Source organism: Podarcis melisellensis (genome assembly GCF_964234715.1).
Source record: "Podarcis melisellensis genome assembly, chromosome: 9".
Lineage (NCBI taxonomy): Eukaryota > Metazoa > Chordata > Lepidosauria > Squamata > Lacertidae > Podarcis > Podarcis melisellensis.
This window is the reverse complement of record NC_138541.1, coordinates 58,376,507-58,395,604: the sequence shown is the minus strand read 5'-3', so window position 1 is coordinate 58,395,604 and position 19,098 is coordinate 58,376,507. Positions and strand designations below refer to the sequence as shown.

At 44.2% G+C, this 19,098-nt stretch overlaps 1 protein-coding gene and 1 long non-coding RNA gene across 3 annotated transcripts in view; one reads left to right on the top strand and one right to left on the bottom strand.

Moving 5' to 3' along the window:
• The window catches only part of GABRG1 (gamma-aminobutyric acid type A receptor subunit gamma1), a 72,474-nt gene that overhangs the window by 19,937 nt on the left and 33,439 nt on the right, over positions 1–19,098 (top strand). For both annotated transcript variants that reach the window (XM_081924568.1, XM_081924567.1), the window contains exons 2-3: positions 14,020–14,168; positions 17,946–18,013. In XM_081924568.1, coding sequence (XP_081780694.1) covers positions 14,020–14,168; positions 17,946–18,013 — 217 coding nt within the window. The remainder of the gene's footprint in view (positions 1–14,019; positions 14,169–17,945; positions 18,014–19,098) is intronic.
• LOC309377435 lies at positions 26–18,715 on the bottom strand. The gene is made up of 3 exons (XR_014171568.1): positions 18,258–18,715; positions 12,916–13,024; positions 26–560 (listed from the first exon to the last, which is right to left on the bottom strand). It is a non-coding gene; the product is annotated as an uncharacterized lncRNA (long non-coding RNA).

The window sequence follows — 19,098 nt, the reverse complement described above, 5'->3', positions numbered from 1 at the left end:
AGTGCAGGGTCTGTATTAAAGAGCTTGGCAAAAGTGCTATTTGAAGCAGCCTCTTCTCCCTTTAAACATTGCCAAGTGATGCTAAATGGAGGAGGCACTGCTTCAAAGAGTGCTTTTGCAAAAGCCTGTCAGGCAGCAGCCAACCCCCACCCTACATAAGATAACATGGGGGCTATCTTAAAGCCCTTTGCAAACAGCCAAAGGTCTTTGAGGCTGTTGCTGGTTCTCAAGCACCTGACACCCAGCTGGCTATCTGATATTCCACACAAGGGGTTTTGAGAGGTTCATAGGGCCACCCACCTGTCAAATTCCACCCCCCCCCTCTGGTGAGGCTGATCCTGATAAGGATCTAACCCATGCTGCCAAAAATGGTTCCCTGCCCTTGGTTTATGAGGATGTTTTGGTCTCGGAAAAGATGCTTCTAGTGCAATAGGAATGACAAATAATTGTGTTCATTCTTTCCATGCCTTAAATCACAGGAGTTGTTGCCCAATTAAATGTTTGATCAGACAAGAACATCAGCATACTGCCCTGGGTCTTGTGACTCATAAGCTCCAGTTCTGTGAAGAAATAATAAAAAAAAGGAATAAAATGCCATCTCAGCCATAGGATTTGTTTATTGAAACCGGGAGGTCACGTTCAGCTGCTGCCTTTTAAAATTCATGGTCATTAACTTAATTTGGGCGCTCAGATTTACAGAGCTCAGATAACCCAACTTTGGTGCTGGGTCTCACTTACACTGTGGATAGCAGCAAAAGACCATTGCTCTCTTATTTTGTGCTATCCACTGCATAATCTGACAGGTGTTAATTACAATTTAAAACTCAGCTGATTGGCCTGCTCCATATTGAAAATAGAACAAAGATCTCCAATATTCATGTTTAAAGATGAACATGCTGCCTGCTAGTGAAAATACCTAGTCATTAGTCATTTTGTGCTTGGGGATTTATTAGTCATGTTGCTGTTTCTAATTAGTTGGAAATAATAATTAGGACAGTTCTCCCCCCCTTGCCTAGTACAACTTCCACTTGAGTATGAAATATTATCTGTTTTTATCATAAGACTCTGTCTGGAACTAGATGTTGTCACAAACACACAGCTGGTGCCAAAAACCGTAACAGCTCCATGCTTTGTTTTTCCCATTTCTCTCTCGTATTGCGTAGTTGGGAAAATCAATACTCAGTGTGATGTCATCAGACTGTGAGTTCTGCCAATGAAAGCGGGGGGGGGGGGGAGAGAAATCACAGCCTGATTACATCACATCCTGTGTTGAGTAGCCCTAGTCATATGAGGAACAGAGAAAAAGGAGGCCTGGAGCAGTTGTTTTCATTTCCTTGTGCAAAAGCATGAACTCTAGAGAGGAGGGGATCAAGCGAGCTAATCCAAACCTTCCATCACCAAGGAGATTTCTTTATTCCCTTGCTGTCTCCACTAACCAACCTTTTGGCCCCTGAAACTTGTTTACTGGCCCGTCCTACACTCTGCACTGTATGATATGCTCGTTCAACTCTGTGCTGTATAGGCACGGGGTAAATAACAAAATAGGGACGCGGGTGACACTGTGGGTTAAACCACAGAGCCTAGGACTTGCCAATCAGAAGATTGGCGGTTCGAATCCCCATGACGGGGTGAGCTCCCGTTGCTCAGCCCCTGCTCCTGCCCACCTAGCAGTTCCAAAGCATGTCAAAGTGCAAGTAGATCAATAGGTACCGCTCCAGCGTGAAGGTAAACGGCGTTTCCGTGCACTGCTCTGGTTCACCAGAAGCGGCTTAGTCATGCTGGCCACATGACCCGGAAGCCGTACGCCCGCTCCCTCGGCCAATAGAGCGAGATGAGCGCCGCAACCCCAGAGTCAGTCATGACTGGACCTAATGGTCAGGGGTCCCTTTACCTTTACCTTTACCTAAATAACAAAATATAAGAGCATATTTCTCTCTCTCTCTCTCTCTCTCTCTCTCTCTCTCTCTCTCTCTCTCTCTCTCTCTCTCCCTCTCTCTCTCTCTCACACACACACACACGTAGTTGGCATCCATATGTCCCAGGAGACAATGAGAAAATATTTTAAAGGGGAAGAAAACTAATTTTAAAACACTTTGAGCAATAACATGTAAACAATAGAGGGAATTAAAACGAGATAGGAAATCATCCTACTCAGCCTAGTTCAAACTGTTCCTCTACATAAGCTAATGCTTGGCAGCTAATCCATACCAGCTTTATTTTAATAAATTAATTCTACTCTCCCACCTCAAGCTTTTGGCCAGCCAGAAGAATACTGCTTCTGTTTCACTTTCTCATAATTTCTTTGGGTTTCCTCACCCCCTCCCTTCAGCCTTTCAATTTCATTCCCACCCTTAAGTACTTAAGTATCAGGTTCTTGGACTGAACCTTTGGCCCTGCTGTGAGTAGTAGCCTCTGAGGAAAAACAACCGTTCTACAGCCTAGAACAAAAAAACCCCAAAATGACATAACAGTTAGATTCCTTCACATCTTGTGCTTGTGATAGTGTCTCATTCCAGGCTCAGACAGTGCCGAACCAGTCTGTATCAAAGTCTTCTTATATAGGCGTTTTGCAATTTACTTAACTTGTGCTGTCTCCCTCAGCATGGAGTTAATGCAGCTTAAAAGTCCAGCTTCTTGCTACCAAAAGTTAATATACAATGGTTCATTAAGAAGGAGAATCACTGACAATGTAACCTGAGAGCAAACTGTAATAAAGATATCCCAGAGGGCAACGTGTGGTTAATAGTCTGGCTAGGAGCAAAACCACTATAAACGTGTGTTTCTTTGGGGAGAATAATAAGCAGGGAACTTCTTTAATTTATGCCATGAATTTGTAAACATTTGACTGCTTCAAGTACCTGTGGCAAGAGTCAATGTTTATATGGATTAAGGGGGGGGGGGCGATATTTGTTTATTCAGGCATAAAAATTCTCAAAATGAATACTTACCAATTGCTGAAGCCCAGATTTGGATAGTGGAATTACAGTGGTACCTCAGGTTAAGTACTTAATTCGTTCCGGAGGTCCGTACTTAACCTGAAACTGTTCTTAACCTGAAGCACCACTTTAGCTAATGGGGCCTCCTGCTGCTGCCGCGCCGCTGGAGCACAATTTCTGTTCTCATCCTGAAGCAAAGTTCTTAACCCGAGGTACTATTTCTGGATTAGCAGAGTCTGTAACCTGAAGCATATGTAACCTGAAGCATATGTTACCCGAGGTACCACTGTACTAGCATTTTGGGCACCCAGCTCATGTGTGTGTGTGTGCGTGCGAAAAAAACTGAGGACCCTGACATGCGGAGTTGTTTCCTAAAGCAGTTGGAAGATGAGACCATCACAGAAGTTTATTAGAATAACATGTAGATGAGGATTAGGGCATGAAGCTTTTCTATTAATTCTCCTCCTAACCTCGGTATACTGTAGTTTGCTTCACTGAACTCGGTTATCAATTATTCATTTGCTACTTTTTTCCATATCTGATTAGCATGCCTTGAATTATTCTGATGAGAGGGAAAAGCATATTTGAAAACCTCTTTGTTCACTAACTCAGCATAATAGGACACTAAGTTAAAAGGAAACAAAATCTCAAATGTGAAGCACACAATTGGCTTCTAGAAAATGCTACCCATGGATAACATGCCCAGTTCATGTGGCACGGTGAAGGGTGAGAGGGGGGTTCCAACCAGGACGTCCAGTACAGTAGAACCAGTGTGGTGGGTGTAGTGGTTAAGAGCGATAGACTCGTAATCTGGTGAACCGGGTTCGTGTCTCCGCTCCTCCACATGCAGCTGCTGGGTGAACTTGGGCTAGTCACACTTCTCTGAAGTCTCTCAGCCCCACTCACCCCACAGAGTGTTTGTTGTGGGGGAGGAAGGGACAGGAGAATGTTAGCCGCTTTGAGACTCCTTAGGGTAGTGATAAAGCGGGATATCAAATACAAACTCTTCTTCTACTACTACAGTGGTACCTTGGGTTAAGAACTTAATTCGTTCCGGAAGTCCGTTCTTAACCTGAAACTGTTCTTAACCTGAATCACCACTTTAGCTAATGGAGCCTCCTGCTGCTGCCACGCCGCCGGAGCACAATTTCTGTTCTCATCCTGAAGCAAAGTTCTTAACCTGAAGCACTATTTCTGGGTTAGCGGAGTCTGTAACCTGAAGCGTATGTAACCCGAGGTACCACTGTACTTACAAACGCTTCAGGTTACAAACTCCGCTACCCTGGAAGAGTTACCTCGAGCTGAGAATTTTGCCCCAGGATGAGAACGGAAATCATGTGCCGGCGGCACAGTGGCAGCAAGAGGCCCCATTAGCGAAAGCACGCCTCTAGTTAAGAACAGTTTCAGGTTAAGAACGCACCTCCGGAACAAATTAAGTTCATAACTAGAGGTGCCTTTGTAATTTGGCAAAGCAGTGTTCCCAGTCATGCTGACAGAGACTGCACACTGCTTCTATGTGCTTAGGCCTTTCCAGGTGAGCCAATGTGCGCAGGCAATGCTGTCATTGTGATTCAACTACCTTGTCCTCTGTGCAGTGGTACCTTGGTTCTCAAACGCCGAAAACCTGGAAGTGAGTGTTCCAGTTTTTGAACGTTTTTTGGAAGCCGAACATCCAATGCGGCTGTCAGCTATTATTTCCGGGGTGCCTGCACCAATCAGAAGCTGCACCTTGATTTTCAAACATTTTGGAAGTCAAACGTACTTCCGGAATGGATTAAGTTTGGGGCTTTTGTTTTTGCTATTTATTTTGCGTTTTTGAGGCTTTTTCAGTTAATTTGTTTTTGTGACTGTGTGGAACCCAGTTCAGCTACAATGACTATCATCAGTGCAGGCTATCTCTAGACAGTTGTGAGGATCGTGGGATCTCAAAAACTGTGGTTGCTGGCTGTGAAACTCACTACATCCCTGCTGTGCTGCACTGGCACAACTGCGAGTATCTAATGGATGGGAAAACAGGGGTCAGCCTGGCAGGGATCAGGTGACACAAGGAACAAATAAGGTCCCATCTGGCCCTATGAAGCTGACTCCTCCGTCTGACTAATGTGTCTCAGGTGCAGACTAAATTGCTCTCACGTAACAGTATATCCCTGATTACCAGCCTGTTCACTGTCTACCAAACCATTAGCTCGCTTTCAGGCCACCAGCACTGTCAGCATAGACTGAGGCTGCATATCTCAGATTATCAGGTGCTGGCCACAAACCACTGGGCATGCCTACTAGAGGTGTGCAGAAGATTGCTGCAAATCCAGGATAACAAGCCAAGGTGGACTGCTTCAGATTGATCTGGGGCTGTGGGTTAACCCACAGAGCCTCGGACTTGCCGATCAGAAGGTCAGTGGTTCGAATCCCTGCAATGGGGTGAGCTCCCGTTGCGAGGCCCCTGCTCCTGCCAACCTAGCAGTTCAAAGCACGTCAGAGTGCAAGTAGATAAATAGGTACCACTCCGGCGGGAAGGTAAATGGCGTTTCCGTGCACTGCTCTGGTTTGCCAGAAGCGGCTTAGTCATGCTGGCCACATGACCCGGAAGCTGTACACCGGCTCCCTCGGCCAATAAAGCGAGATGAGCGCCACAGCGTCAGCCACGGCTGGACCTAATGGTCAGGGGTCACTTTACCTTTACAAGGCAAGCACAAGTCAAAACAAGAAACCCCTGTGAGCTTTGTGGCCATCCACAATCCAGACACTTTTGTAAAAGGCTGCAGACAAGCTTCTGTAAAAGACAAATCTTAGTTTTTAAGCTTAACCATTAAGGCTTCCGTGTGGGGGAGCAGCAAGTTTGCCAAACGGAAGCACCCATCTTTAGCATAAGGAAAACACCAGGGTCAGAAGACAGGTATAGTTTGCAATCAAAGGGAATGGTATTCCCAGCCATACTTCTGCTGTCCTTTAACTAGAGCAGTGTTTCCCAACCTTTTTTGGGCAAAGGCACACTTGTTTGATGAAAAAAATATCGAGGCACACCACCATTACAGCCCCGTGACGTCAGCACGCAGCGTCACGCCGGGAGGGACGCACGAAAGTGTAAGTTTCAATTTTTTCCCCTCCCCCTTGCCGGGGAACCTCCAAGCTTTGGGGGTGGGGGGGGGGAGGAGGCAGCAAAGCGAGGGACTGAGGGACTCCTCCAACGACAAGGGTTGGGGAAGAAGAGAAAGGGCTATTCCGCTCCAGTCCTTTCTGAAGGAGCTGAGGGTGGGGGTCCTCCGGCGCCTTCGGCGAAACGGCGCCGGCCCAGAGCGCTTCTAGGAGGCTGCCTTTGTGCGCGACGTAAAGCCCTCTTTCCCTCCCTCCAGCCCCGTGTCACCTGTGGAAAAGGGGGCTGGATCCAGTGACGCAACTCGGAAAACTGTTAGGGAAGCCAGAGCAGGAAAGTGAGTGGGGGGCGGCGTCGCCGCTTTAACCCATGTTTCCTTTTTGAAAGAGAAACTTAAGACTAGATGACCCTTGGGACCCCTGCCAACTCTACAGTTCTATGGCCCTTTGTGGAGGGGGGGCAGCACCTGGAAAGACGGGCTAGGGGATAATTGGGGCGGCCGCCTTAGGCACACCAGAAGCGAAGCACGTCCTGAGCTACAAAAACAAACCCAATTCCTGCCTCGTTTTTTGCAGTTTCTGCAAAGCGAGGGAGTCTCCCCCGCCTCCATTCCTCGGTGCCTCCTCCTCCCCCTGCTCCCCACTATGGGTCTCCCCTGCACTTGGCCAGGCCGCCTCGCCCTCCTTCCTTTCCCAGAGCAGTGGCTCAGAGCGCCTCCTTGCACCGCAGGTACACTCCGTGGGGAGGGGAGGGAGCGGAAGCCCAGACCAGCCCCCAACCCGCTTAGTCCAACCCCTCAAACCTTCCCAAAATAAGAACTCTGCGTTCTACAACGTCACCCCCCAGCGGGGCCCCCTTTATTCCCGGTGAGAGGGGGGCGGCGGAGGGAAAAAGCTGCTTCCCACACTTACCCGCCGCCATCTTGACTTCCCGCAATGAGCCGGATGCGGCGCCTAAGCTCCCTGCCGTCGCTTCTCCGCCTCCTCTACTTTACACAAGGCTTCAGGGTCGCCGGCCGATTCATCCATCGGCCGCTCTTTCAAGCCCACTCGGAGGAGGAATGAGTCGAAAGAGCCAGATACGCAGCCACAGTGGAAGCCCCGCCCCTCCCTTCCAGTCTCGGGGCAGGGCAGAGGCCACCAGGCTGGCAAGCAGAGCGCCGAGAGCAAGGAAGCTGATGCAACGCGGAGGCAGACCCCGGCTGGCGTGTGTTAGAGCAGTGTTTCCCAACCTTTTTTGGACTCGCCCGCCTCCCTCCAGGCAACACCTCGCGGCACACCAGGCAACACCTCGCGGCACACAAGTGTGCCGCGGAACACCGGTTGGGAAACACTGAACTAGAGATACCAGGGATTGAACCCAGGCTTGCTGTATATGAAGCATGTGCACTGCTTAGGGGCGTAGGAAGGGGGTATGTGTGTGTGGGGGGGGGGGCGGTCCACCCTGGGTGTCATCCTTGAGGGGGGTGACAAAATGTCACACTGTGGGGGGCTGCACTTACCGCGGGGCCTGGCCTGCAGCGTGCCTGAGCCACGCGTCTCTCCTGGGAGTGACACAGTGGCTCAGGGCTCCGCTCTACCTGAAATGGCAGTGTGGGGCTTGTATCCACCAGATGAACTCCGTGGGCAGCTCATCATGCCACCCCCCTGGGCAGATTGCTGTGCTACCCCCCATTGGTGGATCTCCGTGTCGCCCCTATGTGGATCTCAATGGCGCCCCCATGCACAGATTACTGCCCCTTATGGCGCTCCCATGCTCTGGTCACTGCAGCACCCCCGAGGGCGGCATGTCATGCCCCTGCCACTCGGGGTGCCAGAGCAGCTAGCTACGCCCCTGGCTCTGCTAATGAACTATGGCCACATAGTGCTGCTGGTTTTATTATTGATAATAATATGTTGGATATTTATTGGGAAAAGGATAGGGAGATGTGACTGAGCCCTTGCTCTTCTCACCTCAGATATAATACTGGTTTCAAATGATTAAGTGATCTAGGTTAATACAGTATTTTGTGTTCCCCTGGAAAGCAGATCACATGCAATCAATATTGCGAGCTTCATCTTTAGTTTAAGCCTTCCACTCTGGGTGCCAGAGCAGCCCCTGGCTCTGCTAATGAACTATGGCCACAACCCACAAAGCACTGCAGTGGCAGCACTGTGTGTGTGTTGTCCCCTACAGGAAGGAGAGTGGGCCAGCTTTGCTGATTGGCTCCTCCTGGCACGACTCATTCCCCACCCCGCCCTTCACTTGCCAGAGCAGGAATCTACAAGATACTCCTGCATTTGGGGTTTTTTGGCCATTTAAAATCGAGGGTCTGTTTCTACCGGCGTTCAAAATGTTAAGCATAAATTAGCACTCGCTGAAGCATCCTCGAGGCATAGACGTGTGCAGCAGACAATGAAGGCCTGTTTCTAAATGACTAGTTGGAGGATTAGCTCCCCGCCACCCCCGCCCCAGTAATGCAGAATGCTGATTTTGTGGCTATAGTGATGAGATTTACTAATATGCATTTGTCATTAATTCAATCATACTCATTATCTCGTTCGTTCAAAGGAACAGCAGAGAGACTCTCAAGAGCCTTGTGGGTGGTTCAAAATCCCCCTGGCGAACCTGCATCCAAGAGTGCCCTACTTTTGCTCAAGATATGGCACAGGCACCCTCCTCATTTAGACTTCACATACTTTTATTATTATTATTATTAATTTGCAGTCTACACAGCAGTCATATTCTGAAGCTGAACTTTCCTGGCAATGATTATCCCTTATTCATTCAATTACAAAGAGTTTTATGTGGGCAGCTCACCATTCCCTGCGTTCCAGAAATGCAACTGCAGACAGGATCACGTTTTAAATGAGGGGGTCTCACCATGGAAAGGGAGAACAGACCTGGCCTTCAGTCCTAACCACCTTTACCTGGGAGTAAATCCCACTGAATCCAATAGGAGTTACTTTGGAGCAGCTCTTAGAGCAGCCACCCAACATATACTGCTTTACATGGCTTTGTGTAAATAAATGCTTACCATTCATCCCCAAGGGGGATGGATAAATCACTAAGGAACAGGTGATGAGGGTTAGAAAAAGAAGAAAATTACCTGCTCACCATCTCATTGATTACTGGGGATATTGCTATTGTAAAGGGTGGAGCAAAGGACATGATCAGGCATGCTAGTACTTTTGTGTGGGGTGAATGGGGTCTGGAGAAGTCAGAAGTCTGTATTCCAGCCTTCTCTTTCTCAACAAATTAGCAACAGCAGCAGCACACACTATAACAATAATAAATATAAGGTGTACAAGTATGTAAAGCATCACATCCCCATCTCAGTAATCCGTGCGATCACTTTGCAATTTATATTTATACATGCCTACATGATTCTCAGTGCTATGTAGCATCACTCAGGTGGTTAGAAGGCAAGTTATTTTCACACTTTCAAAAACAGAGCTGCCAGCAACACATTTGGTCATTACACTGTCTATCTCCTATTATTTTTATTTTACTTAAAATACAGCTTAATAGTTTAGAAAACTATTTGAACATCTTATTTTCCATTAGTTTGGTAGTGTTGCTTTGCTATGTAAAGTTATATTCACATCTCCCTGCAGATTCCTCCAACCCTCCTCTTTTGCCCATTTACAGAGTGGGATATGATGGGATGTAGTGGGAAATGAGGAAGGAAAGATAGTGGGATATTGGGGATGGGAGAGGGTGGGATAAGGGATAATAACATATTGGAAAGATGTGGTGCTAAATAGAAATTGCATTCAACAATGCAGTTTGCTTATGCATCAAACAAAAAGAATAAACACTGAAAATCAAAAACATTCAAGATGTAGGATTGACTTTACAGAATATTTCTACAGTATTGCCTCTCTTTGCATCCACTCTTCATAAAATGTTCAGGTTTGTTTTCTAGCTCTCTGTTAATCCTTTAAAAAGACATGGAAACTTAATTTATTTTGTGGAAGTGCAATTCTACACAAATAAAAACCATTGTATGAATAAAAGACTACTCCCACAGTTAGTGAATCCATAATGCTATTCCTTTTGGAAAGGCAAACACCCTGATCCAGCCATCAGTTCAAGAAATGAATGAATGAATGAATGAATGAATCTTTATTTGCATCAGCCATCAGCCGTAGCAATAAAACAACAATACGATATACAAAGAATAGAAATAAAAAGTCAATTATATAAAATACATTTTAAGGTTTTTGAATCAATAGTCAAATAGTGGATCTTATTCTGATTGCTCCAGCTAAAAACCTTGCAACCTTTGCTGTCACCTGCTCATCTTGATCAGCCAAGAGAAAGGACACTGTGGCAGTGGCTGGGTGACCCAGAATGGACAATAAAAGAGGGGTGATAACCTCATTCCCTCAGGTCTTTATAAAGAGTGCAAGCCAGAAGGACATGCGCCACTGATTTGGTACTGCCATCTCCACAGGGACGTAAACGTTTTCCATGTGGAATCTGTTGGAATCGTCCCTCAAGTACAGCCGAGGTCAATACATTTAATCTTGCGAGAGTAAAAGTGTGTCTATATTTTAGACGCCATCATTCCAAGATATGGGAACTTGCACAGAACTGCCTTAGAATAATAGAATTTTTGAACTGGAAGGGAGTTCGAAGGACAGCTATTTATTTGTTTAATTTATTTATATGCTACTTTATACTTAAGACATTCTTTAAAGGATCCAACCCTCTACTCAATGAAGGATCTACAATGTAGGATGCAATTGCAGTACAGTGGCCCTGATTTCTTCTTGGGTCACTCATTTTGGTGGAGGAAGCAGATCCATGCAATCATTTCTTTGTTATCAATTGGTAAAGGTTGTACCACTTTGTAACAGACTTACACACAGAGAGAGAGATTTCTGGATTGGGCAGTGCTCTGTTGAAACTAAGAAGCAGCAATAATATATGTTTACAAAATATTAGGATTCCTTCCCCCCCCCCTCAGAAATAACTGTGCTTAACTTAGGTTTATAATGGTTTTATCTCCATTTTATATGTGCATTCTGCGCATTAATTAATGCTCACCATTGTCTGCCTGTCAAGATATGCTCATCACTGCTATGGTTACCACTTTCAGTTTGGGTGCACTTTGTTTGACTTCAAGCCTCCAGCAATTGCTTGAAAATTTATTGGAATGAGTAATGGAGATTGCAAACTTTAGCACTGGAGGAATATTTAAAGTCTGCACTCATTTGATTCAAATAGAGAGAAAATTACTTCTAGGCATTCTTTGACCTTTGAGGGGATCATCTGAATGAATTTGCAGACACGCTCAAGCTGTTGCCCATTTCCCCCCCTTGCGTGTATTTGCAAAACAGCAATTTATACTTTATCCAACTGAAGGGTAAGTAATAAATGGACATGCAATTGTTTTCACTCTGCAGCTCCTTCCTTTTTTTCCATCTTGATAAGAGTATGCAGATACTAATTCAACAGAATTATATTGAGTCTAGCAGTAATGTATTTGTGAACAACTAATTTACTTGCTAACTGTCCTCATTTGGGGACATCATAATAATGTCCAAGATTCAAAGATAAGCATGTGCATGCCAAGAGGGGTGTTTGATTTGTTTTCGTTGAACGCTAAACTAATCCCCATCACCACGCATATAGCCAACTACTTTTGAATGCCACCCCCATTTCAAAAGCAGTTTACCACTTGGAGTAAGAGGACAGCTGTTTAAGAAACACAAATCCACAGCCCTGTTGGAAGTATGTGTTATGTACTGAAGTCTCATCCTGGGCCAGCAGGGGGATACTGTAGATAGTTATGCAAATAAGGGAACGAAAGTGACGTTCAGTGATTGGATAGTTTTAGAAAATGGTTACAGTTACGTTGTAGTGGAGCTCTATATAAGCAGGCTGACTGAAACCTTCAGTTCAGTTCTGTTCTGGCCTGTGAATAAATAAGAGCTGTTTGAAGAATCGCTGTGTCGTCTGATATGTTCACCCACAACTTAACAGTATGGAACTATCTGCCTGGGTTTTTGGATCCTCTCCTATGAATCCATTAAAATACTTTTTGGAAGTGAGAACAAGGCAAACTTGAACACGCAGCTGATATAACTTTGTACTTTCCATATGGAAGCTTCTGGCTTGATAACGATTGCCATTGCCAGCCTGGAGAGCCATTCAGGTGATGATTTGGATCTCTGAGGGAAGAATGTGAGATAATCCTTCTAACATGATTGAATGTCCTGGAGCAATTTGAGCAAAGTGCTCAGCATGCCACAGCTTAAAGTGGGATGCTGGAAGGCTGTGGGCTGCAGTGCAAGGGAAAAAAACCATGGCCAAATGAAGGAAACGGGCAAAATTAAATGTAGGATTTCATTCCAAGAACAAAATTGTATGCTGCCTATTATGGTACTTTGGTATAGGAAAACCTGGAATAACTTAATAACAAAATAGATCTGGAAAGAACAAATTTCATCCGTTGACTTTTTTTTAATGTACATAAATGCTAAAATTACCTTCTGATTACCTTGCAACAATCTAAATTTGTTAATAGCATTACATATACATTATCTTCATTTTTTAAAAATTTCTACCTTGTTTTAGTCTGTGTGATATCAAGTTTGTATTTAAAAGTGTAAAAATCTGTAAGGTGTAAATATTAAAAATTTGGGGATTTTTTTTAAGAAATGAAGGATATGTCTCTGCATAGCGGGTGCCATATGCCATCTCTCTCAATGAAGGACAGCAACTTTTACCTATTCTATGCATATATAAAAATTGAGAATACAACTGTGTAAGAACTGATACCTGGATTTGTTTGTTTTCTGCTTTCCTCCCCATCCCACTTCCCTTTTTGTATTGCATATATTAGAATAGAACGCTATTTTAACATAGAGAAACATGGATCGTAAATGTAGTATATACCTTAATAGTTAGGATGTGCATTTGATTCAGATGAATCCAGAGCCCATGCAGGGTACCTCAGAAAGAGTTGTGGCTTGTCTGGGGCAAAGTGGGATCAGCAGAAGGTGGCCTGAGTTGAAGGAAAGAATTCATATATAGAAGAATACCAGGGTGGGATGATTTGGGAAAGCAGAACTCCATTGCGATTGACAGGGAAGTTTGTAATCCGGGTGAATTATGAATTATTATACCTGGAAACCAAATCCCTTTTGGCTCGTCTCATTCACAAATCAACTTTAAAAGGTATCTAGCGCAAAAGCCCCTGAGTCTCTTAAACTGCAGTTCAGTGACTTTCTTAGCTATGAGTGCCTCTGTCTTGCCTGAACTTTTCAGACTCATTGCTCACAGAATGCTGGTGGAGATTACCCACCCCCAAACAGCAACGGCTGCCCTAGCAGAAAAATACTTCGGCCATCCATTGGAAATTTGGCATGGTCCATGTCCTCAGAAGGGGTGACCTTGCCTATAAATTTCATTCAATTCTGCTTCAGAATAAAACAAATATTGTCAACATTTCCTTAAAAATAATAATTAAAATTTGAAACTACACAACACAAAACCCCCTGAACGTATTTGCCTATAATTTGGCAGGTTGTATCTACTCTTGAGGGACTAGCGTGCTTGCAAATTTTACTCACTTGTGTCAAAAGAAAATAGTTACAGATTTTAAATAAAATTCTTTTAAAAAAAATTTCAGGAGTTTTTAAGGTGAAGGAAAACATGCATGAGTAAACCCCAAATAAATTATATTGGGAGTTGCTGTTACAGACCTGTGGTACTATTCCCCTCTAGTTCTGCTAATGTCACTAAAACACACAGTGTTCAATTATACAACTTCACTGGGATCAAGTTGACTGATTTTTCAGGAAAATGAAGATAGTTGGGCTAGGAATGAACAGTTAAATTTATTTTTGAACCAATTTTTTTTCTTTCATTGTGATCCTAACTGTTGCTATTTTAATGCTTTTGCATATTTATGCCACACTGATTGTTGAATATTTCATTCCTCACACTGCTAAGTTCCATTATTTTCCCTCTCCCAACCTTTCATTGAACTACCATTAGCATGGATAAAGCAGATGATGAAGATGACGAAGACCTAACTGTGAACAAAACATGGGTGCTTGCTCCAAAGATTCACGAAGGAGATGTCACTCATATACTGAACTCTTTACTCCAAGGCTACGATAACAAACTCCGACCAGATATTGGAGGTAAGTGGTAAAGTCATACCTCATGTTGAGTCCGCTTCAGGTTGCGTTTTTTCTGGTTGTGGACTGCCGAAACCCGGAAGTACTGGAACTGTTTACTTCCGGGTTTCGGCAGTCGCGCATGCACAGAAGCGCTAAATCGCACTTTGCGCATGCACAGAAGTGCCAAATCGCAACCCACGCCTGTACAGATACGCAGACACGGGTTGCGAACACTGCGGGTTGCGAATGTGCATCTGCACAGATCACGTTCGCAACCTGAGTGTCCACTGTATTAAAATTTCAGTTTTAAAAGAATATATCTTGAATACGTCTTGGCAACAGCTGTTTTTGTTCTTGACGTATCTTGGCAGCATACTGGATCAGACCTCTAATTCTGGGATAATTATCACAATGTGTCTGTTTAATGTAATGTGTGTACTACCTGCTATTGGAACACTCATTATCCAAAATTTCAGTTCTCCAAACAAAAATAATTATACCTAAACCTCACTACAACAACTGAGGATTCAGCTATCTGAACAGCTGGGATTTGCCCACTTCCCTACTTTGTGTTTTGCTGGTCAGTGGCAGCCATATTGGGCCGAAACCATGGAGGGAAAAGGAGCTCTTGGACAAACCAGTCTTTCCTTTGTTTGCCTTTTCTGGTTGACTGGAGCAGTTTCTGGCAGAAACCAGGGCTGGGAGGGAGATGCAACAAATTAGAAATGTTCCCATAGGAAATAGTGGAAACCCTCAGCGCATTATGTGAACACTTGCCTAATGAACAATTTCTTGGGAATGCATTGCATTCGGAAAGTTGGACCTGCGTGTCTATTAAAAGCAGAGATTCAATATACTGATTTTATTGTAAAGTTATTCCTGGCTTATCTACAACCCCCAAAGTCCAGATAAAAAGACAAACAAATCACTAAACTCTTCTGTGCTGAAAGTTTCTCTTTTGATTACACTTCTTTAATTGCTTAATTGATCACAGTCAGTGGCGTAGCGTGGGGGGTGCAGGGGGGGGCCGGCTGCACCGGGCGCAACATCTGGGGGTTAGGGAAATCCATGGGTTAGGGGGCGCAAATCCACGGGTTAGGGGGCGCAAATTACTTGCCTTGCCCCGGGTGCTGATAACCCACGCTACGCCACTGATCACAGTCACATTTCTATCCTATTTTGCACATAGGGAAAGCAACCTGAAGCCACACACCTACATCCCACCCCAATTGCAGCAATAAACGCTGCTTGCATACCATACCTGAAAAATAATTAAAATCTGCTTTCAAAGAGAGGAACCACCTTTCTTATGGCACAAGGAGATGGGCTCAAATGACAACTGTTGCTCATTAGCTATTGAGGTTATCTGGAGATGACATTGATAACATTGCTACCCACCCCATTTTGTTAGATTTGGGGTGGGCTGTGAAATGTCTATTATAGTTTTTAAAGTTTACGTGTATGTCCCAGGTGGCTCCCGGGCAGAGAGAAATTCACAATTAAATGAATTATTGCTCAGGCAGACAAGGACAGGGGAGTGGGCCGGTGAAGATATTTTCTTTGAAGTTAAGTTTGAAAATACTCTGCAACATAACAATTAAGTTCTGAGTCACTGTTCTTTCATATAAGTGATTGATTTTGTGCCCGGTGTAGTGTATTGATCAAGAGTCTAGCTGAAAAGATATTAATAAACCTGAGTTGTGCTTTGGTCGGGATACAATTACGAGGGCTGAAGAAGCTAATGGATTTTCTAAACCTATCTTTGCTAAGAACATATTGAGAGGAAAGAATTGGTTTTGTGTTTTCAATGTATTAATTTGCAGGCTGCATAATTAGTGGTGCATTTGATTGGTTTTACCCATTTGTTACTTTTATGCATTAATCATAATTTGGAGTATGGATGCTTGCCATCCGCTCCCCGTGCCCCAGCTTTAAAAGCTTAACAAACCCTATCTTTTCCCCCAATGGTTTAATATGATCCATGTTAATAAACAATATTTCAATATTTTACATCAACTAAGGTTGCAATCCTACAGTACTTGCCTTGGAATAAGACCCATTCAATTCAATGAGACTTCTGCGTGCATTGGGTCTGAACATAAATAGAGGAGCAAAGTTTTACATGAGGTGTTCCACCGAAGCATGGTGCTTATATTAAGAACATTTAAAAATCGATAAATTACAGGTGTTTGGCCTGATCTACCCCCTCCCAAATGTGCAGAGCAGTAGGCAAGCAACTCTGTGTTTTCAGGAGGAGGTCTGATTGGCACTGAATAGTACCAATCCTTTCTCTTCTTCCTCTGCCAACCTTCTGCAGGGTATGCCAGCAAAACCTCTGCCTAGCTGGCTACATTATATAGCAGGGAACCCTTCCATGCACCACATATGGTCATTCAACAGCTGTTTCCTCTATGTGCTCCCCTAATGTTCCATGTTGGAGTACATAGGGAACTCCCTTATACTATCAGACTATTGGTCCATGTAGCCTTTTACACCCTTGTGCAAATTAATTGAAACAAACAATGTAGTTTATTCTACAAAACTCACATGTACATGTACAAAACTCACATATACTGTACGTACATTAGTAACGGATATGACCTCCACTACTTTAAAGCAACATTTGAACACGGTTTGGCATGGAGTTTACTAGTTTCGAACAGTCACTGTTGATTTTCGGATCCCTGTACCACACTTGAATCAGCGCCTGAATGAGCTTCTCCGTAGTCGTACAGTCTACAGTCCGGAGGCGACTTTTGCATATAGCCCAGAAATTCTCAATGGGATTTTAGTCCAAGGAATTCACTGGCCAATCAATATCCCAGTACCATCAGGATATCTCTTTTGCAGCTCTGGAATTACTCTTTCGTAGAACCTCACTATATTGTGGTGAGCGCATCATTCCTTCTACTGGCTGCAGGCTTCCGACACCATAATGATCAACTGACTTTCGTGTTTGTTTTGAGTACAGGATTATGAGTCAGATAGAAAACATGCTTTGTTTCAATTAATTTGCACAAGGGTGTATTGTCTATTCTGAGTGACACCTGTTTCTCAGGGTCCTAGGTGCATCATCATTTACCTGTTCCACTGTAACCTGGAGTTATGGGGTACTGAACCTGGGACCTTGGGCTTGCAGAGCTTGAGCTCCCATAGAATAGCCTGCTGTGGGCCTGGAGAGTAGTGGGCAACTGGATGCCAGCATGAGGTGTGGAAAGGTAAAGGGACCCCTGACCATTAGGTCCAGTCATGGCCGACTCTGGGGTTGCGGCGCTCATCTCGCTTTATTGGCCGAGGGAGCCGGCATACAGCTTCCGGGTCATGTGGCCAGCATGACTAAGCTGCTTCTGGCGAACCAGAGCAGCGCACGGAAATGCCGTTTACCTTCCCACCAGAGCGGTACCTATTTATCTACTTGCACTTTGACATGCTTTCGAACTGCTAGGTTGGCAGGAGCAGGGACCGAGCAACGGAAGCTCACCCTGTGGCGGGGATTCGAACCGCCGACCTTCTGATCGGCAAGTTCTAGGCTCTGTGGTTTAACCCACAGCGCCACCCCCCATTGTTAAAAATGGCCAGGCATGTTGCAGTGTGCCCAGCATAGTAGCATAGCATATCATCTGAAGGCCAATACCAGGCTGTGTACATTGTCCATGAAGCTGTGTGTCCACAGAAAGGGATACATTAGGAAGACTAATCGTGTGGCCTTCTATTAATTCACAAAAAAATTGCATTACTTACTAGACAACAAAGGAAGCACTGCATTTCACATGGAATTATGCTTACTGTTTTGTTTAGTGAGAACTACAGTAATTGAAACTGATGTCTATGTTAACAGCATTGGTCCGGTTGATCCAATTAATATGGTAAGTTTATGGTTATAATAGAACTTACAAGGTAAGATTATTTTTTTATATCCATCTGCTTTCCAGTGCCTCTCACACTATCAAGAGATAAGGTAACCTCGTGCTTTTGAAAAGCGACTATTATTTTGACTGAGATAGCTGAGACATCAAGTATTCTGTAAGAAGCTATTTTGTTATCAAGGAAAATCTAACTGAATTAAGAGTCATAGAAGACAAAGGCAACATGAAATAGAACTACGCTAACCTTATTCAAATGACTCCCTTTTACTTCGTATCCTCCTGACAATCTGGAAATGACTGCTTGGCAGATCAAAACTAAATTAGGCTAAAATGGAATATGATCTAAGTATATTTAAATACCAACAGATACTGTTTAGGTACTTATGCTGTTAAAATATGCAAGGTAGGAAAACTTGCATGCTGCTGAAGCTTTAGTAAGGTAGCTTTTGACTTCCAATTTGGGACTGAGGCAGTTTTGATTGTAGGAGGGTGACCAACATTCTGATCATACTGTGATCATACTGTGTTTCAGAACCCTGATTTGCTAGGATTCTAAAATATGCAAAAGAGCACCCTCTAATTTGTGGAGGGTGATCAGAAGGGTCACTGTGACCCCACTTTACATGTTTGTTTAACACTAATATAGAATGTGTAAAGAGGGCTTTCATCTTCGTGAATTCTGATACAGACTGTCCTGAGATTCACGACTTCTGGACTAAAACGACATTGCTATCAATCAGATTTTTCACTTCTCTGAATGTTGTAGCGCAGTTGTTGCTGCTGTTGTTGTTCTAAGAAAATCAAAATGGTGGCATTTGTCCATCCCTAGTAATGCTCTGTGCTCTCTCCTCTGAGCACAGCTCTGGACAGCTCTGTGCGCTCTCTCTCTCTCTCTCTCTCTCTCTCTCTCTCTCTGTGTGTGTGTGTGTGTGTACCTTTTCAAAGCTTCTGATCTTGTAGCTACACTGACTCCCATGGCCATAGGAAGAAAACCTATGGATCATGCATAATGCCTTTGACACCCCTAAATAATTATTTAAGGTAAAACCTTCAATACTGAATAGCAACCATGGCTCAGAAAGCTG